The sequence below is a fragment of the Hypanus sabinus genome, chromosome 18 (genome assembly GCF_030144855.1).
Source record: "Hypanus sabinus isolate sHypSab1 chromosome 18, sHypSab1.hap1, whole genome shotgun sequence".
Lineage (NCBI taxonomy): Eukaryota > Metazoa > Chordata > Chondrichthyes > Myliobatiformes > Dasyatidae > Hypanus > Hypanus sabinus.
The window spans coordinates 63,947,126-63,972,968 of record NC_082723.1 but is presented as its reverse complement, the minus strand read 5'-3'; the positions used below and the strand labels follow the sequence as shown (position 1 = coordinate 63,972,968).

Sequence of the window (25,843 nt, the reverse complement as noted above, 5' to 3'; positions counted from 1 at the left end):
CCTCTATTGGTTTTTGAAAGTTTCCCAAATTCTCTTTCTTGCCACCAAGTTTTGCTATATTTTGCCTTGCTTTTTGCTTTTATGCTGTCTTTGATTTCCCTTGTCACCCATGATTTTATGCTATCTTTGATTTCCCTCGTCACCCATGATTGCCACATTCTTTTTTTAGAATACTTCTTCAACTTTTGGATGTATCTTTCCTTCACCTTCTGAATTTCCCCCAATATCTTAAGGCATTGCTGTTCTGCCATCATCCTTGCTAGTGTTCCCTTAGAATCACCTTTGCCTAGCTCATCTTGCATGCCTTCAATTCTCTTTACTCCACTGTAATACTGATACATCCAATTTCAGTTTCTCCTTATCAAACCTTTTTTTCCCTCTTGCGCATTAAGTGTAGGTCTTTTATTTTTCTTTAATTGGGTTCTTTCAGGTTTCTTGCTTTGTGGCTACCTGTGAGCAAGCAGATCTTGTTTGTATAATTTATACATTCTTTGATAATAAATGAATCTTGAATTCTATCATATTATGATCACTGTGTCCTAAGGGTTCCATTAACTTAAGCTCCCTAATCAAATCTGGGTGATTACATAACATCTAATCCAGAATTACTGTTCCTCTAGTGTGCTCAACTACAAGCTGCTCCAAAATGCCATCTTGTAGACATTCTAAGAATTCCTCCTATTAGGATCCAGCAACAACCTGATATTCCCAACCTACATACATATTGAAATCCGTACCCCCCACCCATCCCATGATTATCGTGACATTGCCCTTTTGACATGCCTTTTCCATTTCCCGTTGTATTTTGTAGCCCATATTCTAGCTCCTGGTCAGAGGCCTGTATCTAACTCCCATCAGGGTCTTTTTACCCTTGCAGTTTCTTAACTCTAGGTTAGATTAGATTAGATTCAACTTTATTGTCATTGTGCCAAGTACAGATACAAAGCCAAATGAAATGCAGTTAGCATCTGACCAGAAATGCAAAGAATAGTGTTATTTACAAAATAACTGAATAAAAGGTAAGTGCTACAGCACACAAATATAAAAGTACTGAGACAGTACAAAATGGGTGCAATACTGCTTAACGCTGTGATGTGAGGTTCAGCAGGGTCACAGCCTCAGGGAAAAAGCTCTTCCTGAGCCTGCTGGTAAAAAGTCCATGGTTAGGGGTGAGATGCACCCTTGATAATGCTTTTCACCCTGCCTAGGCAGTGTTTATGGTAGATGTTCTCAATGTGGGCAATTGGGTGCTGATAATCCGCTGGACAGTTTTGCGGTCCGATACAGGACAATTGCCACACCACACTGAGATGCAGTTGGTGGGTATCCTCTCAATGGTACAGTGGTAAAAGTCCATTGGTATCCTGGGACAGAGGTGAGCTTTCTTGATGCTCCGCAGGAAATAAAGGTGCTGTTGCACCTTTTTGATCAGGTTGGAGGAGTTCAGGGACCAGGTGAGATCCTCGGAAATGTGGATACCATGGAATTTAAAGCTTGATACACACTCCACTACAGCTCCATTGATGCATATGGGGATGTGAGTGTGGCTCCTAGCATGCCTGAAGTCCACAATGATCTCCTTGTCTTCTGGGTGTTAAGGGCCTGGTTATTATCGGCACACCATACGGCCAGGTGCTGGACCTCATCCCTGTAGGCCAGAGGATTCTATATATTCCAAGCCTATGTCACTTTTCTAAGTATTTCGTTTTTACCAACAGAGCCACCCCACCCCACTTTGCCCACCTGCCTGCTTGTTCTTTTGATACAATGTGTATCCTTGGATGTTAAACTCCCAACTTCGAACTTCTTCCAGCCACAACTCAGAGATACCTGCAACATCATGCCCGTCCATCTCTAACCGTACTGCAAGATCATTTACTTTATTCCACATACTGTGGCCATTAAAACAGCAGTTTCACTGCTGTATACATCACCCTTTTGATTTTGGCCCTCCATAATGTTTTAACTCATCCCACTGACTGTACTTTTGCTTTATTGTCTGCCTGTCCCTCCTCACAGTCTCACTACACATTGCAGGTTGTTGTACACCAGCTGCCCCATCCTCAGCCCTATCACTACAGTTGTTATCCCCCTGCCAATTTGCTCTGAATCCTCCCTAACAGCTCTAGCAAAACCGCCTGCAAGGATATTGTATGAGTTGTATGACTTGGTGTTTTTGAGGTGTGAACAAAGGTGCACGATGGATGGGTGCGTTTACAGCCTGAGTCGAGGTGGCAGGGCTTGGCCGGAGAGCAGGGAATGAGTCTATATTTGGCCATTGCTGAAGCGGACTTGGAAGTGATTCAAAGTGGGAGGAGCAAGGTGAAGCAGAGTCGAGGTGGTGAGGCTCAGGCCTGAAAGCATGAAGTAACCCACTGTTTGGCCGATTTAATCACTGGACCAGATTGAAAAGGTCAGGGTTTTGGGGTCAGAGGCAAGGAACGGGCTGGTGCTCAGCAAGGTTTATTCATCTCTGCTGTGAACTGAGGCTGTGGCCTGCCACTGATGGGCTCCTGGATCGGCTGCAGTGCCGAATGGCTTCATGTCTTTGGCTCACTTTCATGAACTTCAGTTCTGAATGTCACTTGCTCAACTTTTATAGATAGCACAATTTATTTTTCTGCACAGCGGGTGTTTGACGGTCTTTTTTAACGGGCTCTATTGGGTTTCTTTGTTTTGTGCTGCCTGTAAGGAGATGAATCTCTAGTTTGTATATAGTATGCATACTTTGATAATAAATGTACTTTGAACTCTGAAACAAGCCTTTCAGCCTGACTCATAAAGCTGACCAAAATGGCCATCTAAGCTAATCCAACCTTTTGTCTTTGGCCCTGTACCTCTTCTCCTTGTACATTTCTGAATGTTGTGATTATACCTCTGGCAACTTGTTCCCTATCCCAGCACCCTCCCATCACCTTTAAATGATTTTAAACCTGTATCCTCTAGTTTTAGACTCCCCTACGCTTGTACTACGACTCTGAACTGCCCTCTCTCTGTCTCCCACAGCTGTATAAACTCTATCAACCCCCCAGCTTCCTCATTGCAGTGAGAACAATGCCAGCCCATCCAATGTCACCTTGTAACTACAGGCAACATCCTGATATTCACCTAAATGTGTGGTGACTAGGTTGGTACACAGTTCTCCAGTGTGGCACAACCAATGACCTGTACAGCTGCAACTCGGTCCAACTCTCATAATCAACAGCCCTGCCCGTGAAGCCAAGCAGTTTACTACCCCGCCACCCGTCTCACCATTTTCAGTGAGCTTAAAGTCCCTGCCATCCATGATACCTGTCTAGCCAGTGGGAATGGGGTTGGGGGAGAGTATTTCACCCAGCTCTGGTGCCCTCACTCATTACTTCTGCCTGGTGTTTCTAGGTGGACGAAGGTGAACCCAATGTCATGTGGCTGTCCGGACTGCACATCCCTGAATCCTACCTCACAGCGCTGGTTCAGGCAACTTGTCGCAAGAATGGCTGGCCACTCGATCGCTCCACGCTCTACACTCACGTCACCAAGTTTGCAACTGCGGAGGATGTTGTGGAGCGTCCTGGGAACGGTGCGATGCCATGTCATGGCTTTGTTGTCATAGCTCATGAACACACAGCACATCAAGCTAAAGGCTCTTGCCATTGTACACCTTGCTTTTCAGCACATCAGTCTGGCACCGGCTGCGTGTTATTCACAGAGTTGCTTCCCTGTTCTCCCACTGGAACCACTGATGTACCCTGGGTCACACAGCCCCTTGAGACTCAGTTGGAACCCACCCCCCCAGCCTGATAAACATTGCAGCTACATTGTTTTTCTGCTTCAGATTCTCGTGTTAATCGCCATCATCTCCCTCAGTGAATTTGTTTTAGACTGTTACTAATGTTGTGTTGTGCTGTTCTGCAGGCTGCTTTATTTGTGGTTTATACCTGGAAGGAGCAGACTGGGATATTGAAGGGGGCTGCCTGGTCCGCAGCAAGCCCAAGGAGTTGGTGACTGAGCTTCCGGTTCTCAAGGTGATCCCCATTGAGAGCCATCGCCTGAAACTCCAGGTCAGTCCAGGCCGAGCTCACTTACATGTCCACTGACTGGATGGGAAAGAATCTGGGCATTATCACAAATCCTGAATCCTGTGATGAATGATTGGATCAAAGTGTTTCTCTGATTGCAGGTCTGGGTTACACAGTGAGGAGAGTTAACAGGATATACGATACTGTGCAAAAGTCTTAGGCATCCTAGATTTTTTTAATACAAATTTCATTTTAGTTATTTATTTTTTGTCTCCTACATTAGTGTGTCAGTAGAAAAGAGCAATTTTTTTTGATTCCCTAACATTCATTTTCCAAGAAAATTAACTGTTAGAGAAATGTTTATATTTTATTGAAGAAAGTAACATATAAAGCTATAGACCACTTTTTAAATAAAAACTTGATTACTTTGTATGTACAGTATATAGCCCAGTGCATGATTAAACAAAGATAGCAATGATCAATGATATAATGAGTTGAATGAACCAAACTGACTGACTGAAACAGAAACGCGTGTAGAAGGAATCAAACTGGGTGAAGGACAACTGGACTAAAAGGTGAGGCTCTGGCAGATGTTTAGTCTTCAAATCATCCATTCTTACACCATGGCAAGTTTGAGCAGAGCAACAAGACACAAGGTGGTCACCCTGCATCAGCAAGGTCTCTCCCAAGCACAAATTTTGCGGCAGACCGGAGTTTCAAGGTGTGCTGTCCAAGCTCATTTTGGACAGCCAATGTCTGCAGAAGAATTGTGGCAAGTTCTTCAAGATGCTTGGAACAATCTATAGCCGATTTCCTTATAAAACTGCATGACAGTGTGCCTAAAAGAACTGATGCAGTTTTAAAGGCACAAGGGTGATCACAACAACTACTGATTTTAGTTTTTTTTTACTGTTTACTGCTTTTTACAGTAATTTTTTTGATATTTAGAAGCTTTTCATTTCATTATTGTTGAAAGCATCTTTGCTTTACAGTATTTTTTACATGTGGCTAAGATGTTTGCACAGTTCTGTAGATCAGCTGGAGATCTGGGCAGGAAAATGGCAGATGGAGTTTAATCCTGGCAAGTGTAAGGTGTTGCTCTTTGGGAGGTCAAGTGTAAGGGAAAAATGTACAGTGAATGTCAGGACATTTTAGGGCATTGGAGATACCAGAGACTGGAGATATGGAATTTGGGACAATAGATAAGTGATGGTGCATCATGGGTGGGAATGATAATTGTGTCATAAATTATTAATGTGATAATTGTGTTGAGACCTGGAGGTAAACAGGTAAACATTGAGGAATTAACAGGCAGAATAGACAAAGAGTGATGTTTACTTGGATATTCAGGCCTGGATTTAGGACAAGGTGCTGCACATGAGGCTGTTTAACAAGATAAGGTCTTATCAAATATTAAGGATGTGGCTTTGGGGTACTTGGAGGCACATAGTAAAATAGACCAAAGTCAGCATGGTTTCCACAAGGGAAAATCTTGCCTGACAAATCTGTTGGAGTTCTTTGAATAAATAATATGTAGGATAGACAAAGGAGAACTGGTGGACACTATATACTTGGATTTTCATAAAGCCTTTGACAAGATGCCGCACATGAGGTCGCTAAACAAGATAAGAGGCGATGGTATTGCATGGATAGAGCATTGGCTGAGTGGCAGGATGCAGAGCATGGGATTAAGGGGAGCCTCTTCTAATTGGCTGTAGGTGACTAGTTGTGTTCTGCAGGGATGGGTATTGGACCACTTCTTTTTACGTTGTTTATCAATGGATTGGATGACAGAATTGATAACTTTGTGGCTAAGTTTGCAGATGATACAAAGGTAAGTGAGGGCCAAATACTGTTGAGGAATTAGTGAGTCTGCAGAAGGACTGAGACAGATTAGGGGAATGGGCAAAAAGTGGCAGATGGAATACAGTGTTGGGAAGTGTATGGTTATGCGCGTTGGCAGAAGGAATAAAAGTATTGTACGTTTTCTAAATGAGGAGGAAATTCAAACATCCAAGGTGCAAATCTTAGCAATCTTGTCATGCGAGGCCCCTTGGGTAATATGGTGGAATTCTTCATTAAGATGGAGAGTGACATAGTTAATTCAGAAACAAAGGTTCTGAACTTAAAGAGAGGTAACTTTGAAGGTATTAGACGTGAATTAGCTAAGATAGACTGGCAAATGGTACTTAAAGGGTTGACGGTGGATATGCAATGGCAAGCATTTAAAGATCGCATGGATGAACTACAACAATTGTTCATCCCAGTTTGGCAAAAGAATAAACCAGGGAAGGTAGTGCACCCATGGCTAACAAGGGAAATTAAGGAAAGTATCAAGTCCAAAGAAGAAACATATAAATTAGCAAAAAAAAGCAGCACACCTGAGGACTGAGAGAAATTCAGAGACCAGCAGAGGAGGACAAAGGGCTTAATTAGAAAAGGGAAAAAAGATTATGAGAGAAAGCTGGCAGGGAACATAAAAACTGACTGTAAAGCTTTTATAGATATGTGAAAAGAAAAAGATTGGTCAAGACAAATGTAGGTCCCTTACAGTCAGAAACAGGTGAATTGATCATAGGGTACAAAGACATAGCAGACCGATTGAATAACTACTTTGGTTCTGTCTTCACTAAGGAGGACATAAATAGTCTTCCGGAAATAGTAAGGGACCAAGGGTCTAGTGAGATGGAGAAACTGAGGGAAATACATGTTAGTAGGGAAGTGGTGTTGGGTAAGTTGACGGGATTAAAAGCAGATAAATCCCCAGGGCCAGATGGTCTACATCCCAGAGTGTTTCAGGAAGTAGCCCAAGAAATAGTAGATGCATTAGTGATAATTTTTCAAAACTCCTTAGATTCTGGATTAGTTCCTGAGGATTAGAGGGTGGCTAATGTAACCCCACTTTTTAAAAAAGGAGGGAGAGAAAAACCTGGAAATTATAGACCGGTGAGTCTGACATCGGTGGTGGGGAAAATGCTAGAGTCGGTTATCAAAGATGTGATGACAGTACATTTGGAAAGTGCTGAAATCATCGGACAGAGTCAGCATGGATTTGTGAAAGGAAAATCATGTCTGACGAATCTTATAGAATTTTTTGAAGATGTAACTAGTAGAGTGGATGGGGAGAGCCAGTGGATGTGGTATATTTAGATTTTCAAAAGGCTTTTGACAAGGTCCCACACAGGAGATTAGTGTGCAAACTTAAAGCACACGGTATTGGGGGTATGGTATTGATGTGGAAAGAGAATTGGTTGGCAGACAGGAAGCAAAGAGTGGGAGTAAACGGGACCTTTTCAGAATGGCAGGTAGTGACTAGTGGGGTACCACAAAGCTCAGTGCTGGGACCCCAGTTGTTTACAATATATATTAATGATTTTAGATGAGGGAATTAAATGCGGCATCTCCAAGTTTGCGGATGACATGAAGCTGGGCGGCGGTGTTAGATGTGAGGAGGATGCAGGGTGAGTTGGATAGGTTAGGTGAGTGGGTAAATCCATGGCAGATGCAATTTAATGTGGATAAATGTGAGGTTATCCACTTTGGTTGCAAGAACAAGAAAACAGAATATTATCTGAACAGTGGCCGATTAGGAAAAGGGGAGATGCAACGAGACCTGGGTGTCATTGTACACCAGTCATTGAAGGTGGGCATGCAGGTACAGCAGGCGGTGAAAAAGGCAAATGGTATGTTGGCATTCATAGCAAATGGATTTGAGTACAGGAGCAGGGAGGTTCTACTGCAGTTGTACAAGGCCTTCGTGAGACCACACCTAGAATATTGTGTGCAGTTTTGGTCCCCTAATCTGAGGAAAGACATTCTTGCCACAGAGGGAGTACAGAGAAGGTTCACCAGATTGATTCCTGGGATAGCAGGACTTTCATATGAAGAAAGACTGGACTGACTAGGCTTATACTCACTGGAACTTAGAAGATTGCGGGGGGGGGGGGGGGGAATCTTATTGAAACGTATAAAATTCTGAAGTGATTGGACAGGCTAGATGCAGGAAGATTGTTTCCGATGTTGGGGGAAGTCCAGAACGAGAGGGTCATGGTTTAAGGATAAAAGGTCCTTTTAGGACCGAGATGAGGAAAAACTTCTTCACACAGAGAGTAGTGAATCTGTGGAATTCTCTGCCACAGGAAACAGTTGAGGCCGGTTCATTGGCTATATTTAAGAGGAGGTTAGATATGGCCCTTGTGGTTAAAGGGATCGGGGGTATGGAGAGAAAGCAAGTACAGGGTTCTGAGTTGGATGATCAGCCATGATCATACTGAATGGCGGTGCAGGCTCGAAGGGCCGAATGGCCTACTCCTGCACCTATTTTCTATGTTTCTATGCAAAGGGACTTGGGAGTCTTCATGCAGGAATCCCTAAAAGTTAATTTGCTAGTTGAATCAGTGGTGAGGAAGGCAAATGTGATTTTGGCATTCATTTTGAGAGCACTAGAATATAAAAGCAAGGATGTAATGCTGAGGATTTATAAGGCACTGGTGAGGCCTCACTTGGAGTATTGTCAGCAGGTTTTGGCCCCTTAGTTAAGAAAGGAGGTGCTGACATTGGAGAGGGTTCAGAGGAAGTTCACAAGAATGATTTCGGGAATGAATGGCTTATTGTATGATGAGCGATTGATGGCTCTGGGCCTTTACTCATTGGAATTTAAAAGAATGAGTTGGGGGGGGGGATCTGATTGAAGCCTATTGAATGTTTAAAGGCCTAGATAGTGTGGATGTAGCGACAATGTTTCCTATGGTGCAGAGTCTCAAACCAGAGGGCTCAGCCTCAGAATAGAGTTATCTATTTTGAACAGAGATGTGAAGGAATTTCTTTAGCCAAAGGGTGGTGAGTCTGTGGAATTTGTTGCCACATACATTTGTAGAGGCCAGGTCATTAGGTATAGTTAAGGCGAGGGTTGCTAAGTTCTTGGTTAGTTATACAGTTAAAGGTCATGGGCAAAAAGCGGGAGAATGGGGTCGAGAAGGAAATGGATCAACCATGAAGAAGTGGTGGTGAAGACTCGATGGGCCAAATGGTCTAATTCTGCTCCTATGTCTCATGTGTAAGCATTGAAAAGTTTGCAGTAGAGGCTAAGTGGATGTTTACTGGATTAAAGAGCATAAGGAAAAGTTGTACAAACTCAGTCATAGACTGAGAGCAGACCGACTGAACTATATAAAATTCTGGTGTGGATCGACAGTCAGAGTCTTTATCCCAGGTCAAATAATAAAGGCTAGAGATTTAAAGGAGATTTACATGACAAGTCTTTGTTCGAGAATGGTGGGTGCCTGAAACAGCTGCCGGGGAAAGTAGTGGAAACAAATATGATAGGAAGGGATGTGGATCGCATAGTTTAAACTTGCATCATGGCGGACCCAAGCATCATAGGCCCATTGCTGTGCTGTACTGTTCCAAAGGTTTCAGTTCAACTGCTCTACCAATTAAGACTCCTTGCATTAAAACAGATATGATTTAGCCCTGCATTCTTCCCACAGGCCTTATTATGCCTGTGTGTGCTCTGCCTTCAGGACTGTTTTGGCTGTACATTGACTCTGTGCTTCCCCCGTCAGACTGGTTACAACCATCTCCAACTCATTATTCTAATCTGCTAATATAGTTTACTCAGGCATTATGTCAACTGAAGTCTCTCATAATTATTGTACTAGTCACATGTACCTCCATGATCCTTCCTGGCTACAGTTCTTAACTATTTTCAAGTACCAGGCCACCTCATTTTCTTTATTCCTTACGAAAGAATCCTAGAAAATTTATTTACCAACCTCAGTCATTTGTCAGGATCAGAATCAGAATTAATGTCACAAACATATGTCATGAAATTTGTTGTTTTGAAAAAGCAATATATTGCAATACATAATAATAAAAATAATCACAAATTACAATAAGGAATGTATATTAATTAAATTTGTGTAAAAGAGAACAAAAAGGAGAAAGAATAGTGAGGTAGTGTTCATGGGTTTAATGTTCATGCAGAAATTAGGCAGAGGGGAAGAAGCTGTTCCTGAATTGTTAAGTGTGTGTCTTCTGGCTCCTGTACCTGCTCCCTGATGGCCACAATGAGAAGAGGCATGGCCTGGTTAATGGAGTCCCTTAATGCTGGATGTGCTTTTTTGAGGCATTGCCTTTTGAAGATGTCCTTGATGCTGGGGAGGCTCGTGCCCATGATGGAGCTGACTAAGTTTACAACTCTGTGCAGCTTAACTCAATCCTGTGCAGTAGCCCCCATAACAGACAACAATGCAACCAGTTAGAATGCTCTCCACAGTACAGCTGTAGAAATTTGCAAGTCTTGGGCGACATACTAAGTCTCCTCCAACTTAGAGGTGTTGACACCCATGAACTAGAAACTGCTCTTCCCCTGCTGATGACCGGTGAATATTCCCTTGACTTTCCCTTTCTGAAGACCGCAGTCTTACTGACGTTGAGTGTAAGGTTGTTGTTGCATCAAAAGCCATTTTGTGTGCCTTGTCATCACAATCTGAAACTCTGCCAACAATAGTCATGTCATTGGCAAATTTATGAGTGGCATTTGAGCTGCACCTTGCCACATATTTGTAGGTTTAGAGAGAGTAGAGCAATGGGCTAAGCAGACATCCTTGAGGTGTACCAGTGTTGACTGACAGCGGGAGGAGATGTTATTTCTGATCTGCACGAACTGTGGTTTCCCAATGAGGAAGTCAAGGATCCAGTTGCAGAGGGACATTCAAAGACCCAGGTTTTGAAACTTGTATATTAGTCCTGAGGGTATGATGGTGTTGAACACTGAGCTATACAGGAGCCTGACGTAGGTATTGCTATTGTCCAGATGATCTAAGGAGAGCCAGAGAGATTGCATCTGCTGTAAACCTATTGTGGTGATGGGCAAATTGCAGCGAGACTCGGTCCTTGCTTAGGCAGGAGATTCTAGCCATGACTAACCTCTCAAAGCGCTTCATCACAGTGCATTTGAGTACAAGCAGGTGATAATCATTGAGGCAGCTCACCTGCTCTTCTTGGACACTGGTCATAGCTGCACCTCTTGTATAATTTTGGATCTCCAGACTTGAATGCCTCAGATCTAGCCCTCAGCAGACTATAAATCCCCTGGTTCATTCATGGCTTTTGGTTTGGGTATGTCTGGTATGTTCTCAAAGGCAGACACTCATCCACACAGATCTTGATGAAGTTGGTGACGCCTGTGGTGTATTCATTCAGACTCAAAGATGAATCCTTCACTATTGTCCAGTAAGCTGTCCTGTCAACACTCCTCTGCCTCCTTCGATCTCACCTTCATAATCTTCCCCACTGGTGCCGTGGTCTTTAGTCTTTGCTTGTATGCTGGAAGTAGAAGCATAGCCAGGTAATCAGATTTTCCAGAGTGTGGGACAGGATGGCACAGTAAGCGTTCATCATGGTGGTGTGACAGTGGTCAAATATGTTGGCAGCTGATTCCACAGGTGTTATGTTGTTGTTAGTTCTTCAGTAGTAGTAGTAGTAGTTGGTACTTAGAAATATATCTTGTTTGTTTCTGTGAATGTAAAATTGTCACCTTGACCCTTAAGCTTGGATTTAGGATTATATAATTTCCAGTCCTCTCTGGTCTTCTAAACTCTCATTCCATTTCTCTGCTCAACCTCCCATCACTGCTAAACTCGTTCTAGTAAACCTGTCCCAAAGCACAGTCCTTTCTTCCTACCTTGCCTCTGACTGGTCTGAGTGCTGCAAAGATCTGAAGCCTCCTTCCTGCCTGTCTCCAGACAGCCATTCACTGCACTCTGTTCACTCCTGTATGACGATGGGAGAAATCCGGAGATTAATACCTTTGGCTGTTAATCTAACTCCCTCTTTATAATGTCCCTGGTGGGCCTTGTAATTTGTAGCCACATGGTCCATGACCTCTGGTTGCTCACACAATCTTTATTGATTATTCGCTTCAGTTTTTCACAATCTTTTTTCAGAATGTTGCTGTTTCTTTGTTTTTTATGGTGATGGTGTTTAATGTTTCCCTTTCCTCTAGAATACACTACGAACGCCTGTGTATACCACGTCAATGCGACGGAATGCGATGGGTGTTGGACTGGTCTTTGAAGCCGATCTCTTCACCACCAGACACATTTCACACTGGGTGTTACAGGGTGTCTGCCTCACTCTGAACTCAGATTGAGTTCACCAGTGTGTAGTACAGCAACAAGGTCTTCTGCTCCCAGAACAACAACTAACAGTGAGAGGGGGAATGAATTTCACTCATTCAGTGACAAAAACCTACGTAACAATAAATTCTCATCAAATAAATGTAAGGATTAAAGAATTAGAAGTCAGTATGTACAGTACACTAGGGACAGGGAACCTGAAAGCCTCTGCATTCAGCATTCGTTCTTTGTCTTGAACCTGTTCTGTATTTCTGAAGGAAGTCTCCTCTTCAGCACATTCTTCACAAGACTTATCAATATACCGATTACTGTCAGAGGTTATATGGAAAAACTTTTTAAACACCAAGATCACATTAGCATTGTGTTTAGTGGCTATAATGACAGAGCAGCTACAGTGGAAATTGTGAGGTTACTTTCATGGATACCCTGCCCCTCCACTTCCTCACTGGAGCACAAAGGCCTTGAATGATACTCTGGCATTTTTAAAATACTGGACAAATATGTTCCTTTACTGCAAGTAATTAAAGTTTTTAGTAGGGGCCTCAGCAAAACTGAATTAATGGGTTACTTTTGTAATTTGCTGACTTTTCAAAGCATAATGGATTTTAAAAGTGAAATTCTTTATAAAAATAAAGTTTTATATTACTGCTACCTTAACCAAATGTGTATGTACAAATTTCTGAATTTTGTAAGTTATTTTCAGTTAATTAGGAATTTACTTTTCCCTTCCTGGTCCGGGGCCTTAGAGCTCTTCACTGTAAGTGGCTGTTCAGCAAGACGGCAACCTCAGTATTGGCTGCCAGGTAGAAGACACTATGAATCGGTGAACAGAGAAGTGAAAAGCTCAATAACAATAAAATTAGGGCGTGTGCAGCAGAAGTTTTGGAGGACTCAATATTCTGAAGATCTGAAATAATGTTAGGAATTCTCAGCAGGTCAGGCAGCAACTGTGGAGACAGAAACAGCGTTATTGATCTATCAATATAAATACTAAATGGTTTGGGCTGCTTTTTGTTCACAATCCTTTCATATTGTCTTGGTGCAAACATTTGGGTTCAATAAGTTTCCTCAAATTGATGCTGAAACCCTTGTGGACCAGCCATCACAGCCCCAACCCCTGCTACACTCTGCCCCATGAGCTACTGAAGTTTCACACAAGTAACTTCAAGGAATGACTTTCAGAAACCAAATAATCAGATCATCAATATTCATTTAATTAGATTACAAAATCGAACTTTGTATAAATGTAATGACCTGAATAAGTCTGTGAATATTTGTTCCAGTATGGTCACAGCACATTACATACAGACAGGCAATGGTTAACATGCTGCCAGCTCAGCTTTGTCAAGAGGTGCACAACACGCAGATGTCAAGGAATATATCAGTCACCTCATCAGGGCCTTCAACCATTAATATTGGTTTTGCTGATTGGATGTGTTAGTATTGTTTATTCAAGCTTCCTTCTCTTTCGTGATTCTAGCTGCTCAGGGTGGCTGTTTTCCTCGGACCACTAGTGCAATTTGATTATTGGTAGAAGCAAGCAGCAGATTATACATTGGGCTGACAATTAACTACAAAAAAATTGAACAAAACTGCTTTCTGGTAAACTGTCAAGTGTTTGGCATTTATATTTCCTATCATTAAAAACAAAATTTAAAAAAAGTTGCTGCGTGAAGTTTAGTCTATATTTGTGCACAATTATAAAAGCAACTAAGCCAAGAGAAGCATAGATTTTTTTTTGTCTTTTTTTTTACACAGTTCTGTCTGTCCCCGAGTGCTTCCTAACCACCTTCCCATCATTAACCTGGTCCACTGCCAACATTTCCACTGCAGCCTGAGCCTGGTGTGGGATTCGATGTGCCACACCGATGTGATGGGGCTTGTGTTGCTTGTCTCTGGCTGGGCTATGGTGCTCCACAGAGCCCCGCTCGGAGGGAATGGGTGGAATCGGTAAAGGCTTCTCCTTCATCAGATGCAACTCGGACTCCCCCCGTCCCTGGAGAAAAGGCGTTGGGTCTGGCATGGCGTCCAAAGGCTCAGATCGCAGAACAAGCTTTCTCCCGTCAGTCCCAAGTCTGTAAACCTCTGCAAACTCACTGTTCAATGGAGTCGAGAGACTCTTCTTCATCCTGCGCCGTGGAGTTTCTGGCATCTTGTCCTTGGGTGGAGATGGTTTATAGTTGGAGGTAGCAGACCCAGCAGTGGACGAAGTGTCTGTGGCCCCGCTGCTCGATGCCATGAGCTTCTTCTTGGTGGCATGCAGCTGAGAGGTGAGGTAGGCGATGGTGCTGGCCCTCTGCTCCAGCTCGCTGGACAACATGCCAAGCTTGTGACCCTTCAGCTTCAGTTCCTCCAGGTACTTCTTCTCTCGTTCCTTCATTGTATTCTCCAGAACCAGGATTACAGCATTCTTCTTCTCCAAATCCTTCAGTAATTCATTGTTTTCATCTTCTTTAGCTTTAAGTTGCGTTTCCAGCTCTTCATACTTTTTCTTCAATTCCTCACTTCTTGAATCACCATTCCCTTCAAAGAAACACAAAACCCATCAAAGGAAAATATTCTCACTTGTTCTGACAGTAGAAAAAACTATGACTTTCAGAATTCAGAAAAGAGGGAAATTAATTCAAAGACAACTAAAAGCAGTGGGCAAAACTGTACACTAGAGACATGACCTTAGGCAGGGGTTGGTGAGACTCAGAGAGGATCTGGCAGCCACACTAGCAGCGACAGCAGCAGAAGCCACATAACTGACAGTATTTAAGAAGTGTCAGAATCAGCACCAGAATCACTTTGGCACAGAAGGGATGTGGAATACAGAAAGCTGTCCATCGGTCAGTAGAGATGAGATGGGCTGAATGGTCTGCTTCCATGCTGTACTATAATACTCAGTTCGGACTTTTGGCTAGCCGTTTTCAGTAAATAGACACGCTGAGCACATTTAGCACCTTTTTTGAGCTTTGGGTCACATTAATAACTTGCAAATCAACATGTTTGTTGAGGAAGAAGGAACAGGAATAGGCCACCAGCACCAAGATAAGTCTGCCTCGATCTAATTCTGGCCTCAGCACTGCTGGTCCACTCCCTCCCCATCCCCAGAGTCCAAGAATCTGTCAGACATAGAGTCACAGACTCTTGACTGCGACGGAGAATTCCAAACAGTAGTTCTTCATCTCATCATAAATATTCCTTATTCTGAAAATAGTTATCAGATTCCACCAGGGAAACATGCCCTCAGTACCTATCGCATCAACATGCTCAGAATCTTACACATTTCAACAATATCACCTTTTCCAGTATGTATAATCCTCTCACCCAAATGAACTCCACACTGCCTTCAGTGGAAGCAAATCCTCCCCCCGATATGGAAACAAAGCAAGTGGGAGCCCTGATAGAAAAATATTATATGGCCCATTTAAAAGACACAATAGATAACCACACTCTGCACTAACAGACATGACCTCATTGCTTTACAGAAACATCATGAAAGATGGGAATTATACCTATATTCCACAATGAAGAAGATACGTATTCTGGGAATGAAAGATTAATTGTACGAGGAGTGATTGATGGCTCTGGGTCTTTGTTCTCTGGAATTTAGAAGAATGGGGGTGGGGGGTGAAGATCGCACTGAGTGTTGATTGGCCTAGATAGAGTAGATATGGAGAGGATGCTTCCTGTAGTGGGGTGAGTCCAGGTCCAGAGGACACATCCTCAGAATAGAGGGAGGTCAATTTAGAATAGAGATGAGGACAAACTTCTTTCAATACAGGGTGGTGAATCTATAAAATCGGTTGCCACAGGCCGCTGTGGAGGCACATCATTGGGTGTATTTGGGTGTTGATAGGATCTTGATTAGTCAGGACATGAAAGGTATCAAACGGGGTGAAGGCAGAAGAATAGGGTTGAGAGGGAAATGGATCAGCCATGGCCAATGAGCCAAATGGCCTAATTCTGCTCCCATCTTATATCTACATTTAGAGATGGCAGGAAACCTGGTTTAGAGAGTATGATCAGAGATTAAGGGAGCTAGGGCTTTACTCTTTGGAGAGGAGGAGGATGAGAGGAGACATGATAGAGGTGTACAAGATATTAAGAGGAATAGACAGAGTGGACAGCCAGCGCCTCTTCCCCAGGGCACCACTGCTCAGTACAAGAGGACATGGCTTTAAGGTAAGAGGAGGGAAGTTCAAGGGGGATATTAGAGGAAGGTTTTTCACTCAAGAGAGTGGTTGGTGCGTGGAATGCACTGCCCGAGTCAGTGGTGGAGGCAGACACACTAGTGAAGTTTAAGAGACTACTAGACAGGTATATGGAAGAATTTAAGGTGGGGGGTTATATGGGAGGCAGGGTTTGAGGGTCGGCACAACATTGTGGGCCGAAGGGCTCGTAATATGCTGTACTATTCTATGTTCTATGAAACAAGGAAATGGAGTTGGATCTTATAATTAGGGATAGTAGTTAGCTAAGGCGGCACATTTGCAAATGAAGCTAAAATAGGTGGTTTCATAAACAGTAGAAACATCAGGATCTACACATCAGCTGGGTAAGGGGGGCTGAGGATAAGTGTGGAAGAGAATTTATTTTGGGAAGAGAATTGGGTGTAGGACTTTTACAGTGAATGGCAGTATCCTGAGGAGTGTTGTAGAATAGAGGGGCATAGGCGCACAAGTTCACGACACCCCGAAAGTGGCATCACAGGTGGTTTGGGAAGAGAAGGAAGATTTTGGCACGTTGGCCTTCATAAATCAGGGCCCTGAGTATAGTAGCTGCAATGTCATATTATGGTTGTACATGACATTGGTTAGATCTAGTTTTGAATATTGTGTTCAGTTTTAACAGGAAAGATTCCATTAAGCAGAGAAGATTTATGAAGATGTTGCTGAGACTTGAAGGACTGACTTGCAGACAGAGGTTGAGTAGGTTGGGGTTTCTTTCCATTTGAGAGTGAGAATGAGGGATGATTTGATAGGGTGTGTATTGTCAAGAGGGATAGAGATAGGCCTACGTTGTCACAAGGGATGGAGTTAGGGCGTGTATTGTTATGAGGGATAGAGATAGGGCGTGTATTGTTACGAGGGATGGAGTTAGGGCGTGTATTGTCAGAGGGATGGAGATAGGGCGTGTATTGTCAGAGGGATGGAGATAGGGCATGTATTGTTATGAGGGATGGAGATAGGGCGTGTATTGTTATGAGGGATGGAGATAGGGCGTGTATTGTCAGAGGGATGGAGATAGAATGTGTATTGTCACGAGCGATGGAGACAGGGTGTGTGTTGTCACGAGGGATGGAGATAGGGCATGTGTTGTCACGAGGGATAGAGACAGACGTGTATAGTCACGAGGGATAGAGATAGAACGTGTATTGTCACAAGGGATAGAGATAGAGTGACCGTGCATAGATTTTTTCCCAAATCAACAACCAGAGGGCAGAGGTTTGAAGTGAGAGGCGAGGGATTTAATAGGAACCTGAAAGGTCACCTTTACACCTTGAGCAACATGCTGCTCGAGTAAGTGGTTGAGGCAAATACATTAAGAACATTTGAAAGACTCATGGATAGGAAAAGCTCAGAGGAAGAAGCAGCAAAGCTAGCTGATAGGACATCTCGATTGCCATTGACCAGTTGGGTGAGGTGGTACAAGAACATAGTTCCCTGAAACTGATAACAGTTAAGACAAGTGGTGAAGCTGCCATAAGGCATGTTTGCCTCATTGGACAGGACACTGAGTACAAGAAATAGATTGTCATGTTACAGCTGTTGGCGAGATCATGTCTGAAATAACAGATACAGTTCTTATCACATTTTAGGACAGATTAAGCTAGAGACAGTGCAGAGAAAATTCTCAATGAGAGACTGGTCAGGCTGAGTTTTCCCTGGAGTGAAGGAGGTTGAGGGAGATCTTATACAGGTTTATAAAGTCACCAAAACAGCATTTTCCTGAGCTGAGGGAGTCTAACACTAGAGGGCACAGGGTTTAAGGTGGAAGGGGAATCATTGAAAGGAAATCTGAGGGGCAATTTCCACAGAATGGTGGGAATGTGGAATGAGTTGCCAGAGGAAGTGGTAGAGGCAAATAGAACATAAGACACTGCAGTGCAGATAGAACATAAGATGCTGCAGTGCAGGAATACAGGCCACAATGCTGGACTGAACTGATTTAACTGGTAATTAAATGCCCAACCATCCCTTCTGTCTACACAAAGTCCATATCCCCCCATTCTCTGCACGTTCATGTGTAAACATTAGAGCCTCTTGAACTGTACTAGAGACAGACACTTAAGCAGGCAAGGCATAGATACTAACGTGGGCAACACACACAAAATGCTGGTGGAATGCAGCAGGCTGGGCAGCATCTATAGGGAGAAGTGCTGTCGATGTTTCGGCCCAGACCCTTCGTCAGGACTCGGCCCGAAGCGCTGACAGTGCTCCTCCCTATAGATGCTGCCTGGCCTGCTGCGTTCCACCAGCATTTTGTGTGTTGCTTGGATTTCCAGCATCTACAGATTTCCTCATGTTTACTAACGTGGGCAAATGGGATTAGAGTAGATTATTTAAAGATCAGTGTGGAAGATGTGACCCACAGAACTTGTTTCTGAGCTGCCCCGTTCTTCTGAGCCTTTAGCGCAGTCACATTGAAAGGGGCAGCAGGCTCGAGAGGACGTGGCCTCTCAAGCTTGTACAAACCACCACCCGTCGGTGCTGAAGGGGCTCCATGCAACAGGCAATCCTGGGTTCGGGTTCATGCACGCTTTAAAGGACAGAGGTTTCCATGGCAGGATCAGTTTTCAACCACACAGTGAAAAGAGTTTTATAATTGATGATAATTTTCCAGTCTTTTCGTTTGGTTTGATTGGCAGTGCTGTGCTATTGTGAACCAGCTCACTAGGGGAGGTGTTTGAAGTTAGTCATTACCAACAGTTATAAAGAGCTTGCAGAAACTCTGGCATTATCTTTTAAGACCATACGATATAGGAGCAGAATTAGGTAATTTGGCCCATCGTGTCTGCTTCACCATTTCATCATGGCTGATCCATTTCCCTCTCAGGCCCAATCTCCTGCCTTCTCCCCATATCCCTTCATACCCTGACTAATCAAGAATCAAGCAACCTCTGCTTTAAACACACCCAATAACTCCACAGCCATCTACGGCAATGAATTCCAAGGATTCGCCACTCCATTCTCTCATCTCCATTCTAAAAGGGTTCCCTTCTGTGCCCTCTGCTCCTAGACTCCCCCACCAAAGAAAGCAGCCTCTCCACATTAATTCTATCAAAGTCTTTCACCATTCGATATGTTTCAATGAGGTCACCCCTCATTCTTCTGAATTCCAGTGAATAAAGGCTCAGAGCCAACAGACACTCTTCATATGACAAACCGTTTAATCCTGGAATCACTTTCGTGAACCTCCTTTGAACCCTCTCCAGTTTCAGCACATCCTTTCTAAGGGGCCCAAAACTGCTCACAATAGTCCAAGTGAGACTTTATAAAGTCTCAATGTTACATCCTTGCTTTTATATTCTAGTCCTCTTGAAATGAATGCTAAAATTGCATTTGCCTTCCTCACCACAGACTCAACCTGCAAATTAATCTTCAGAGAATTCTGCACAAAAATTCCCAAATCCTTTTGTGCCTCAGATTTTTATATTTTCTCTCCGTTTAGGAAATAGTCAACTCTCTTATTTCTTCCACCAAAGTGCATGACCATACACTTCCCGACACCATGTTCCACCTGCTGCTTCTTTCCATTCTCCTAATCTGACTAAGTCCTTCTGCAGCTTTTCTGCTTCCTCAATACTACCTGCCCCTCCACTTATCTTCATATAATCCACAAAATTTGCAACAAAGCTATCAATTCTATCACCCAAATCACTGACATACAACATAAAAAGAATCGGTCCCAATGCCGCCCCTGTGGAACACCACTAGTCATCAGCAGCCAACCAGAAAAGGCTCCCTTGCCATTTCTTCAAAGAATTCCAACAGACTTATCTGGCAAAATTTCCCCTCAAGGATGTTGGCCTATTTTATCATCTGTCTTCAAGTACCCCAAAACCATATCCTTTACAATTGACTCCAACATCTTCCCAAGCACTCAGGTCAGACTATCTGGCCTATAATTTACTTTCTTCTGACTCTCTCCCTTCCTGGAGTGCAGTGATATTTGCAATTTTCCGGTTCTTTTCTTGGAAGTTCAAAGCCTGCTCGATGGAGTTAGCAGCTAAACATCGCACTACATCACTAATCTCTACAAAATATCAAGAGCTAAGTAATTCGCCAGCCTGCAACCGGACAAAATTGAAGCAGTTCTTACAGAGACGATACCTATATTCTTGCTCATAAGTAGAACAAACTGCTATCAGTTGTCAGCAGCACCAGTTAATAAACAGCAGAAGCAGTTATGCTCACAAGTCCTATTGAGGAAATGTTCAGATAATGGGCTCACAGCTGAGCACACCATGCCCGTACTGAGTTGGTGCTGGGGTATCACTGACAACACTGGCCACTGCACCAACCCTTTTTTGCACTGAAGCAGAGAAGCAGAATGAGATATGCCACAAGACCAAAAGACATAGGAGCAGAATTAGGCCATTTGGCCCATCAAGTTTTTTCTGCCATTCAATCGTGTTGGATTAATTTTCTCTCTCAACCACATTCTTCTGACTTCCCTCCGTAACCTTTGACACCCTGACTAATCAAGAAACTAACCTCTGCTTAAAATATAACAGCTCACTTGGCTGCCGCAGAGCACTTGTCACAGGGAGAACAAACAACTCCTTGGACAGCGGCAGGAAACAAAGCTCAATCACATAAAGCATTATGCTAACCGCTATGCCACTGTAGTATCCAGGCAACTGCCAGTGCCGGCCAGTTGTCCCAGCCACTGTGCCAGTGCTGGCCAGTTGTCCCAGCCACTGTACCATCCAGGCAATTGGCCCTTGGCCAGTTGTCCCAGCCAGATTGGCCAGCCCAATTTTGCTGCTGTTCCAGACAATTAAACAGTCCCCAATGGTGATAAGAAGCACCACCCCATGCGCTGACGGGCTCTGAAAACAGGGCAGAGTGTGCCCGTCATCACACGCTTTGTGAGCTCAGTGTGCCGAGTACACTCACGTTGACCGTCACTCTACCTTCCCGCATCTCGATTGGAATCACTCACCGTGTGAAACAGCTTCCTTCGTGGAAAGCCTGGTGTGTTACTCAGGCAGGAAAGCAATTCTAAAACTTCCATAAAGGCTGAAGTTTGAGAGTTGAAAATCATTTTTAAAAAGTAGATGAATTGTACTTGAAATATGCGCAGTGCTTCGCCAATGTGCTGGTTACAGGGAGTAAGTGTATGCGTGCAGGTTACCTGAGCAGCTGAACAAACAAGAGTCTGAAACACTGTCCTTACCTGCCTGTTCCGGGGGTGGCGACATCATTGTCAGTTCAAAGGCCAACTCTGGAATCAGAAAGTTAAAGGATAGTTCAACAATTTATTCATTTTGTGAAACATTGTTCAGATAATAAATCAAACTCCTCACTCTGCTAATATAATCACAGACACAAATGATAACCCATGGATATATCCCTTCAGACAATGTTAGAATAAAATGCTTGGGGTGAATTTCTAATTGATGTTTCTCAGAAAGAGACTGATGTACTGTACAAGCATCCTTACACTCAGTCAGTTGTGATTAACTGGCTTTAGGGTTCATTTACCAAATGGTTTCAGCACCAAGAGCTGTTTAGAACTTTACAGAGTGGCTGGGGTATGGTCAACATCCCCTGACAGTCAGACCCCAGTGAGACGAAGGACCAGCTCCTGGAGGGAAGGGCTGCACAAGGATATCAGAAACACACGGGATAAGTGACGATTGTCTTGGTGGGACAGGTGAGTGAAACGCAGCACATTTCCGGTGCGAGAGACAAGTGTAAATACGGACTACAACATCTCGACACTGAACTTCCGGTGGTCTCGCGGCTTCCCAATGGAAAGTGGTCTATGTCCCGAGCGGGCCAACGCCGTGCTCCGTAAAGGGTTGCTTTGACGGGCTCGCGGAACTGGGGTCAGGCATCAGCATGCGGAAGACTTGCCAGAGCAATGCTGCTGCAGTTTGCGGATCTCAGAGTGCAGGCCTTTCAGCGTGTGGGCGTGTTCCTGCTGCAGGAAAAGCAAGTTCTTCTGGGCACTGTGCAGCTGCATCTCCAGGTTGGACATGGCCATCGTGACCTACAGAGGAAAAAGAACAACAAATCTCGCCGTTACACGCAGTCCTGACTGGTTTAGAGGGCACGAGAGGCTGGACAGACTTGGGATGAGTACCAGAGGCTGGGGGAGATCTGAAGGAGGTTTATAAGTTTATGAGAGGCACAGGTAGAGTAGACGGGGAGTGTCTGTTTACCAGGGTTGAAATATCTAATACCAGAAGGCACGCGTTGAAGACGAGAGGGGATAGGTTCTCAACTAATCATACCAGCAGAAACACCTAACTTACCTCAGTGAGAAAATAACCCTCAGGCCAACTTCTTCCCTCTCTCTACCATCAATTACTCCATCTCCTTAGTCTCTCTCTCCAGCCCCAGCATCCCTCCAGTTCTTACATCTCTATTTCCACACCATTGACCTCGCCCTCCCCCAGCCCATCTCACCCAGTAATCCCACTCCTGCCCCACCTATCCATTTTTGCCACTGAAGGACTAACACTATGCTAATTCCACAGGGATATAACATTTTATAAAACCTGTTTGCAAGTCAAAACAGCAAACAACTCGCAGCTGTGAGTTGAACCTGGCAGATCTACATGTCTAATTCAACCACGTTTTACCACAGCTCACCAACCACACCGAAATGTTGAAGGGGAACACGAGAAGAAACTTCTTCAGAAGGTGGTGAAGCGTGGAATGAGCTGCCAGCACAACTGGTGCATACAACTTCCATTTCAACACTTAAGAGAAGTTTGGGTAGGTTCATGGATGGGAGGGGTGTGGTCCTGGTGCAGTTTGATGGGGCTAGGCAGTTTAAATGGTTCAGTATGGACTAGATGGGTCAAAGGGCCCGTTTCTGTTCTATGACTCTAACCCTAACCCAGACACAAGATCTGCCCAATCCCAAAGCATCCTTACAACCGAAGCCATAGACCCGGGCGTGTCTGGATGGCTCCTCACTGAGCCCTCTCAGGAAGTGGGAGGCCAGCCATGGACCAGTACTCCATCACAGGAGCTTGAACTGAACAGCACAACATCCCCGAGACCTCATCACCATTCCTCCCACTTCTACTTGTGCCAAGGCCACAGCACGCTCACCAACAGGGCCTCAGGCTGCGCTTGTTTATACGAGATGTAGAGTAATTACTTGCAAACAATCCGCTCCAGTAATTGGCAAACATGGGCAGCATTCTACCGGCCTCACCACAGGACCTCGCTGTCTTGTTGTTTCAGATCAGGAATGTCAGTGCTCCTGTTACTGGCTTCTTTCTACACTGACCCAATGCCTGGCCCATCTGCTTCAGCCAAGCTCTCAGAATCCGCTTCACCCGTAACCCAACCTGCAACTGGCTCCTTGACATCCTGACCAGCTCACCACAATCAGTGAGGTTAGACAGCAACGCTCTGCCATGATAATTCTCAGCACTGGTGACTCACAGGATGGAGTTCTCAGCCCTCTCTCTACTCCTCGCACTTCCAATCACCTTAAACCTCTGCCCTCGTTTCTGATCATTCTACCATGGGAAAATGATTTGAACATCTGCCCACTCTGCCTACCCTTATCTGTTAAGAGCCGTGTTGTAGGACATGGGTGATCATGATTCTTCCAAGACCATGCCTTTTCTTGGCAGATTTTTCTACAGAAATGGTTTGCCACTGCCTTCTTTACAAGATGGTTGACCCCCAGCCATTATCGATACTCTTCAGAGAGGGCCAGCAGAGGAAAGGAGCCTTGCACCTCCTTTGGTAGAGACACACCTGCACCCTGTACACCCGCTGTCCTCACCCGACTTATCCCCTACATTCAAGTCACTTTCTCCACCTGCCACAACACTACCAAGCTTCCCCCCCCCAACAAATTTGTTTAAACCCTCATGAGTAGTATGACAAAGCCTTCTTGCATCCAGTTGGTTCCTTTCCTGATTCAATGCAACTGTCCCTGGTGTACAGGCCCCACCTGCCCCAGATATGAGCAATAACCTTAAAGCTCCCCCCTCACTACCACCTGACCTGGAGCAGGCTGGAAAGGAGGCATAGTCTATCCCTGTGGATAATCCATACACCAATTACACAACTTTACAGGAAGATGTTAGGATATAACTAAAAGCTTGATGAAGGATTTTAAGGAGGAACTGAAAAGAGAATTAATCAGCAAGGGGCTAATGCTTTTGGTGAAGCAAGTGTGGGGGGGGGAGAGTTGATGCTTTTGCAGTTCTAACATTTTCTGTCACTCACGCTCTGGGTTGTTTTCTTCAGTTTCGAGGATGTCTGTGAAGAGTACGAATTTCAGGTATACGTTCTCTGATATTAAATTGAAACATTGAGAAAACAATGCAAAGAATTGTAGATTTAGTAACAAACTGGTCAAGAATGTAAAAGGACAGCGTGGATATCTCGGTGGGGATAAAGGATTCAAAGAGATCTCAGAGGAGGGCAGACAAGGGGATGAGAACGTCCTAATGAAGGGTTTCAATATAAAACATCAACTCCTCTTTTTCCCCCTCCATAGATGCTGTCTAACTGGCTAAGTTCCTTCAGCATTTAGAACGTAGAACATTACAGCACAGTACAGACCCTTTGCCACAGCATTATGCTGTCATTTTGACCTACTCTAATCTAGCCATTTTTATCAAGTCAAGTCAACTTTTATTGTCATTTCGACCATAACTGCTGGTACAGTACATAGTAAAAATGAGACAACGTTTTTCAGGACCATGGTGTTACATGACACAGTACAAAAACTAGACTGAACTACGTAATAGAAAAACCCAGGTTAGGAAGCCCTGCTCTAATCCAACACCTCCCTGCTACACAGCCCTCCAATTTTCTATCATCCATGTAGAGCAGGCATGGACCCCTCAGTTAATGGTAAAGGCCCACAGCATAAGAAACCCCTGACGTTGCGTTTCTGCGATGACCCACTGTAGTTACATCAGTGCTTTGGAAATTATTAGAATCATTCTAAGAGACTAGATTTTTTAGAGTTGGAAAGACAAGGATTGATTAGGGATCATTTGTGAGAAATTAGCTATGATGAGGGGAGTGTGGGCAAGTTGTCAACATGGACTTCAGCACAGGGTTTGAAAAGGTCCTTCAGGGGGGCCTGGTGCAAAGGGCAGGCTGGCAACTGGAGTGGCAGCCGGAAGCAGAAGGGTGCTTGTCCGATTGGAAGTGTGCAATCGGTGTGAGGCAATTCGTGTCTGTGAGGAGCTTTAATGACATGAAATCAGGGGGCGTGAAGCTTGCAGATGAAATGATCATTGGTGTTGTAGTCAGCCAGGAAAGCTGTCTCAGGTTACCGACAAATACACATCGGCTGGAAAGCTGCGCACACTTTTGGCAGAAGGAATTTAATCCCTGCAACGTGATCCACTTTGGGAGGCAAAGAGGAGGGCATACACTGCAGATGGTGTGGGACCTTGGCACACAAGTCTGTAAGTGGCTGCACAGGTGACAGGGAAGTGAAGAAGGATTATGTAATTCTTGCCCTCCTCAGCCCTGGCACAGAATACAATAGCTG

The 25,843-nt window shown here is 44.2% G+C and overlaps 2 protein-coding genes across 2 annotated transcripts in view; one reads left to right on the top strand and one right to left on the bottom strand.

Annotated features, from left to right (window-relative positions):
- Positions 1 to 12,824, top strand: part of dnah10 (dynein axonemal heavy chain 10) — a 278,366-nt gene extending 265,542 nt beyond the window's left edge. The window contains exons 77-79 of the mRNA XM_059994530.1: positions 3,379 to 3,559; positions 3,895 to 4,040; positions 12,007 to 12,824. Of these exons, the coding sequence (XP_059850513.1) occupies positions 3,379 to 3,559; positions 3,895 to 4,040; positions 12,007 to 12,153 (474 nt within the window). The 3' untranslated portion in view covers positions 12,154 to 12,824. The remainder of the gene's footprint in view (positions 1 to 3,378; positions 3,560 to 3,894; positions 4,041 to 12,006) is intronic.
- Positions 12,825 to 13,354: 530 nt separating this feature from the next.
- The window catches only part of ccdc92 (coiled-coil domain containing 92), a 53,185-nt gene continuing 40,696 nt past the window's right edge, over positions 13,355 to 25,843 (bottom strand). Inside the window, exons 3-5 of the mRNA XM_059994531.1 lie at positions 22,213 to 22,348; positions 21,530 to 21,577; positions 13,355 to 14,662 (exon numbers count right to left, since the gene is read on the bottom strand). Of these exons, the coding sequence (XP_059850514.1) occupies positions 13,890 to 14,662; positions 21,530 to 21,577; positions 22,213 to 22,342 (951 nt within the window). The 5' untranslated portion in view covers positions 22,343 to 22,348 and the 3' untranslated portion in view covers positions 13,355 to 13,889. The remainder of the gene's footprint in view (positions 14,663 to 21,529; positions 21,578 to 22,212; positions 22,349 to 25,843) is intronic.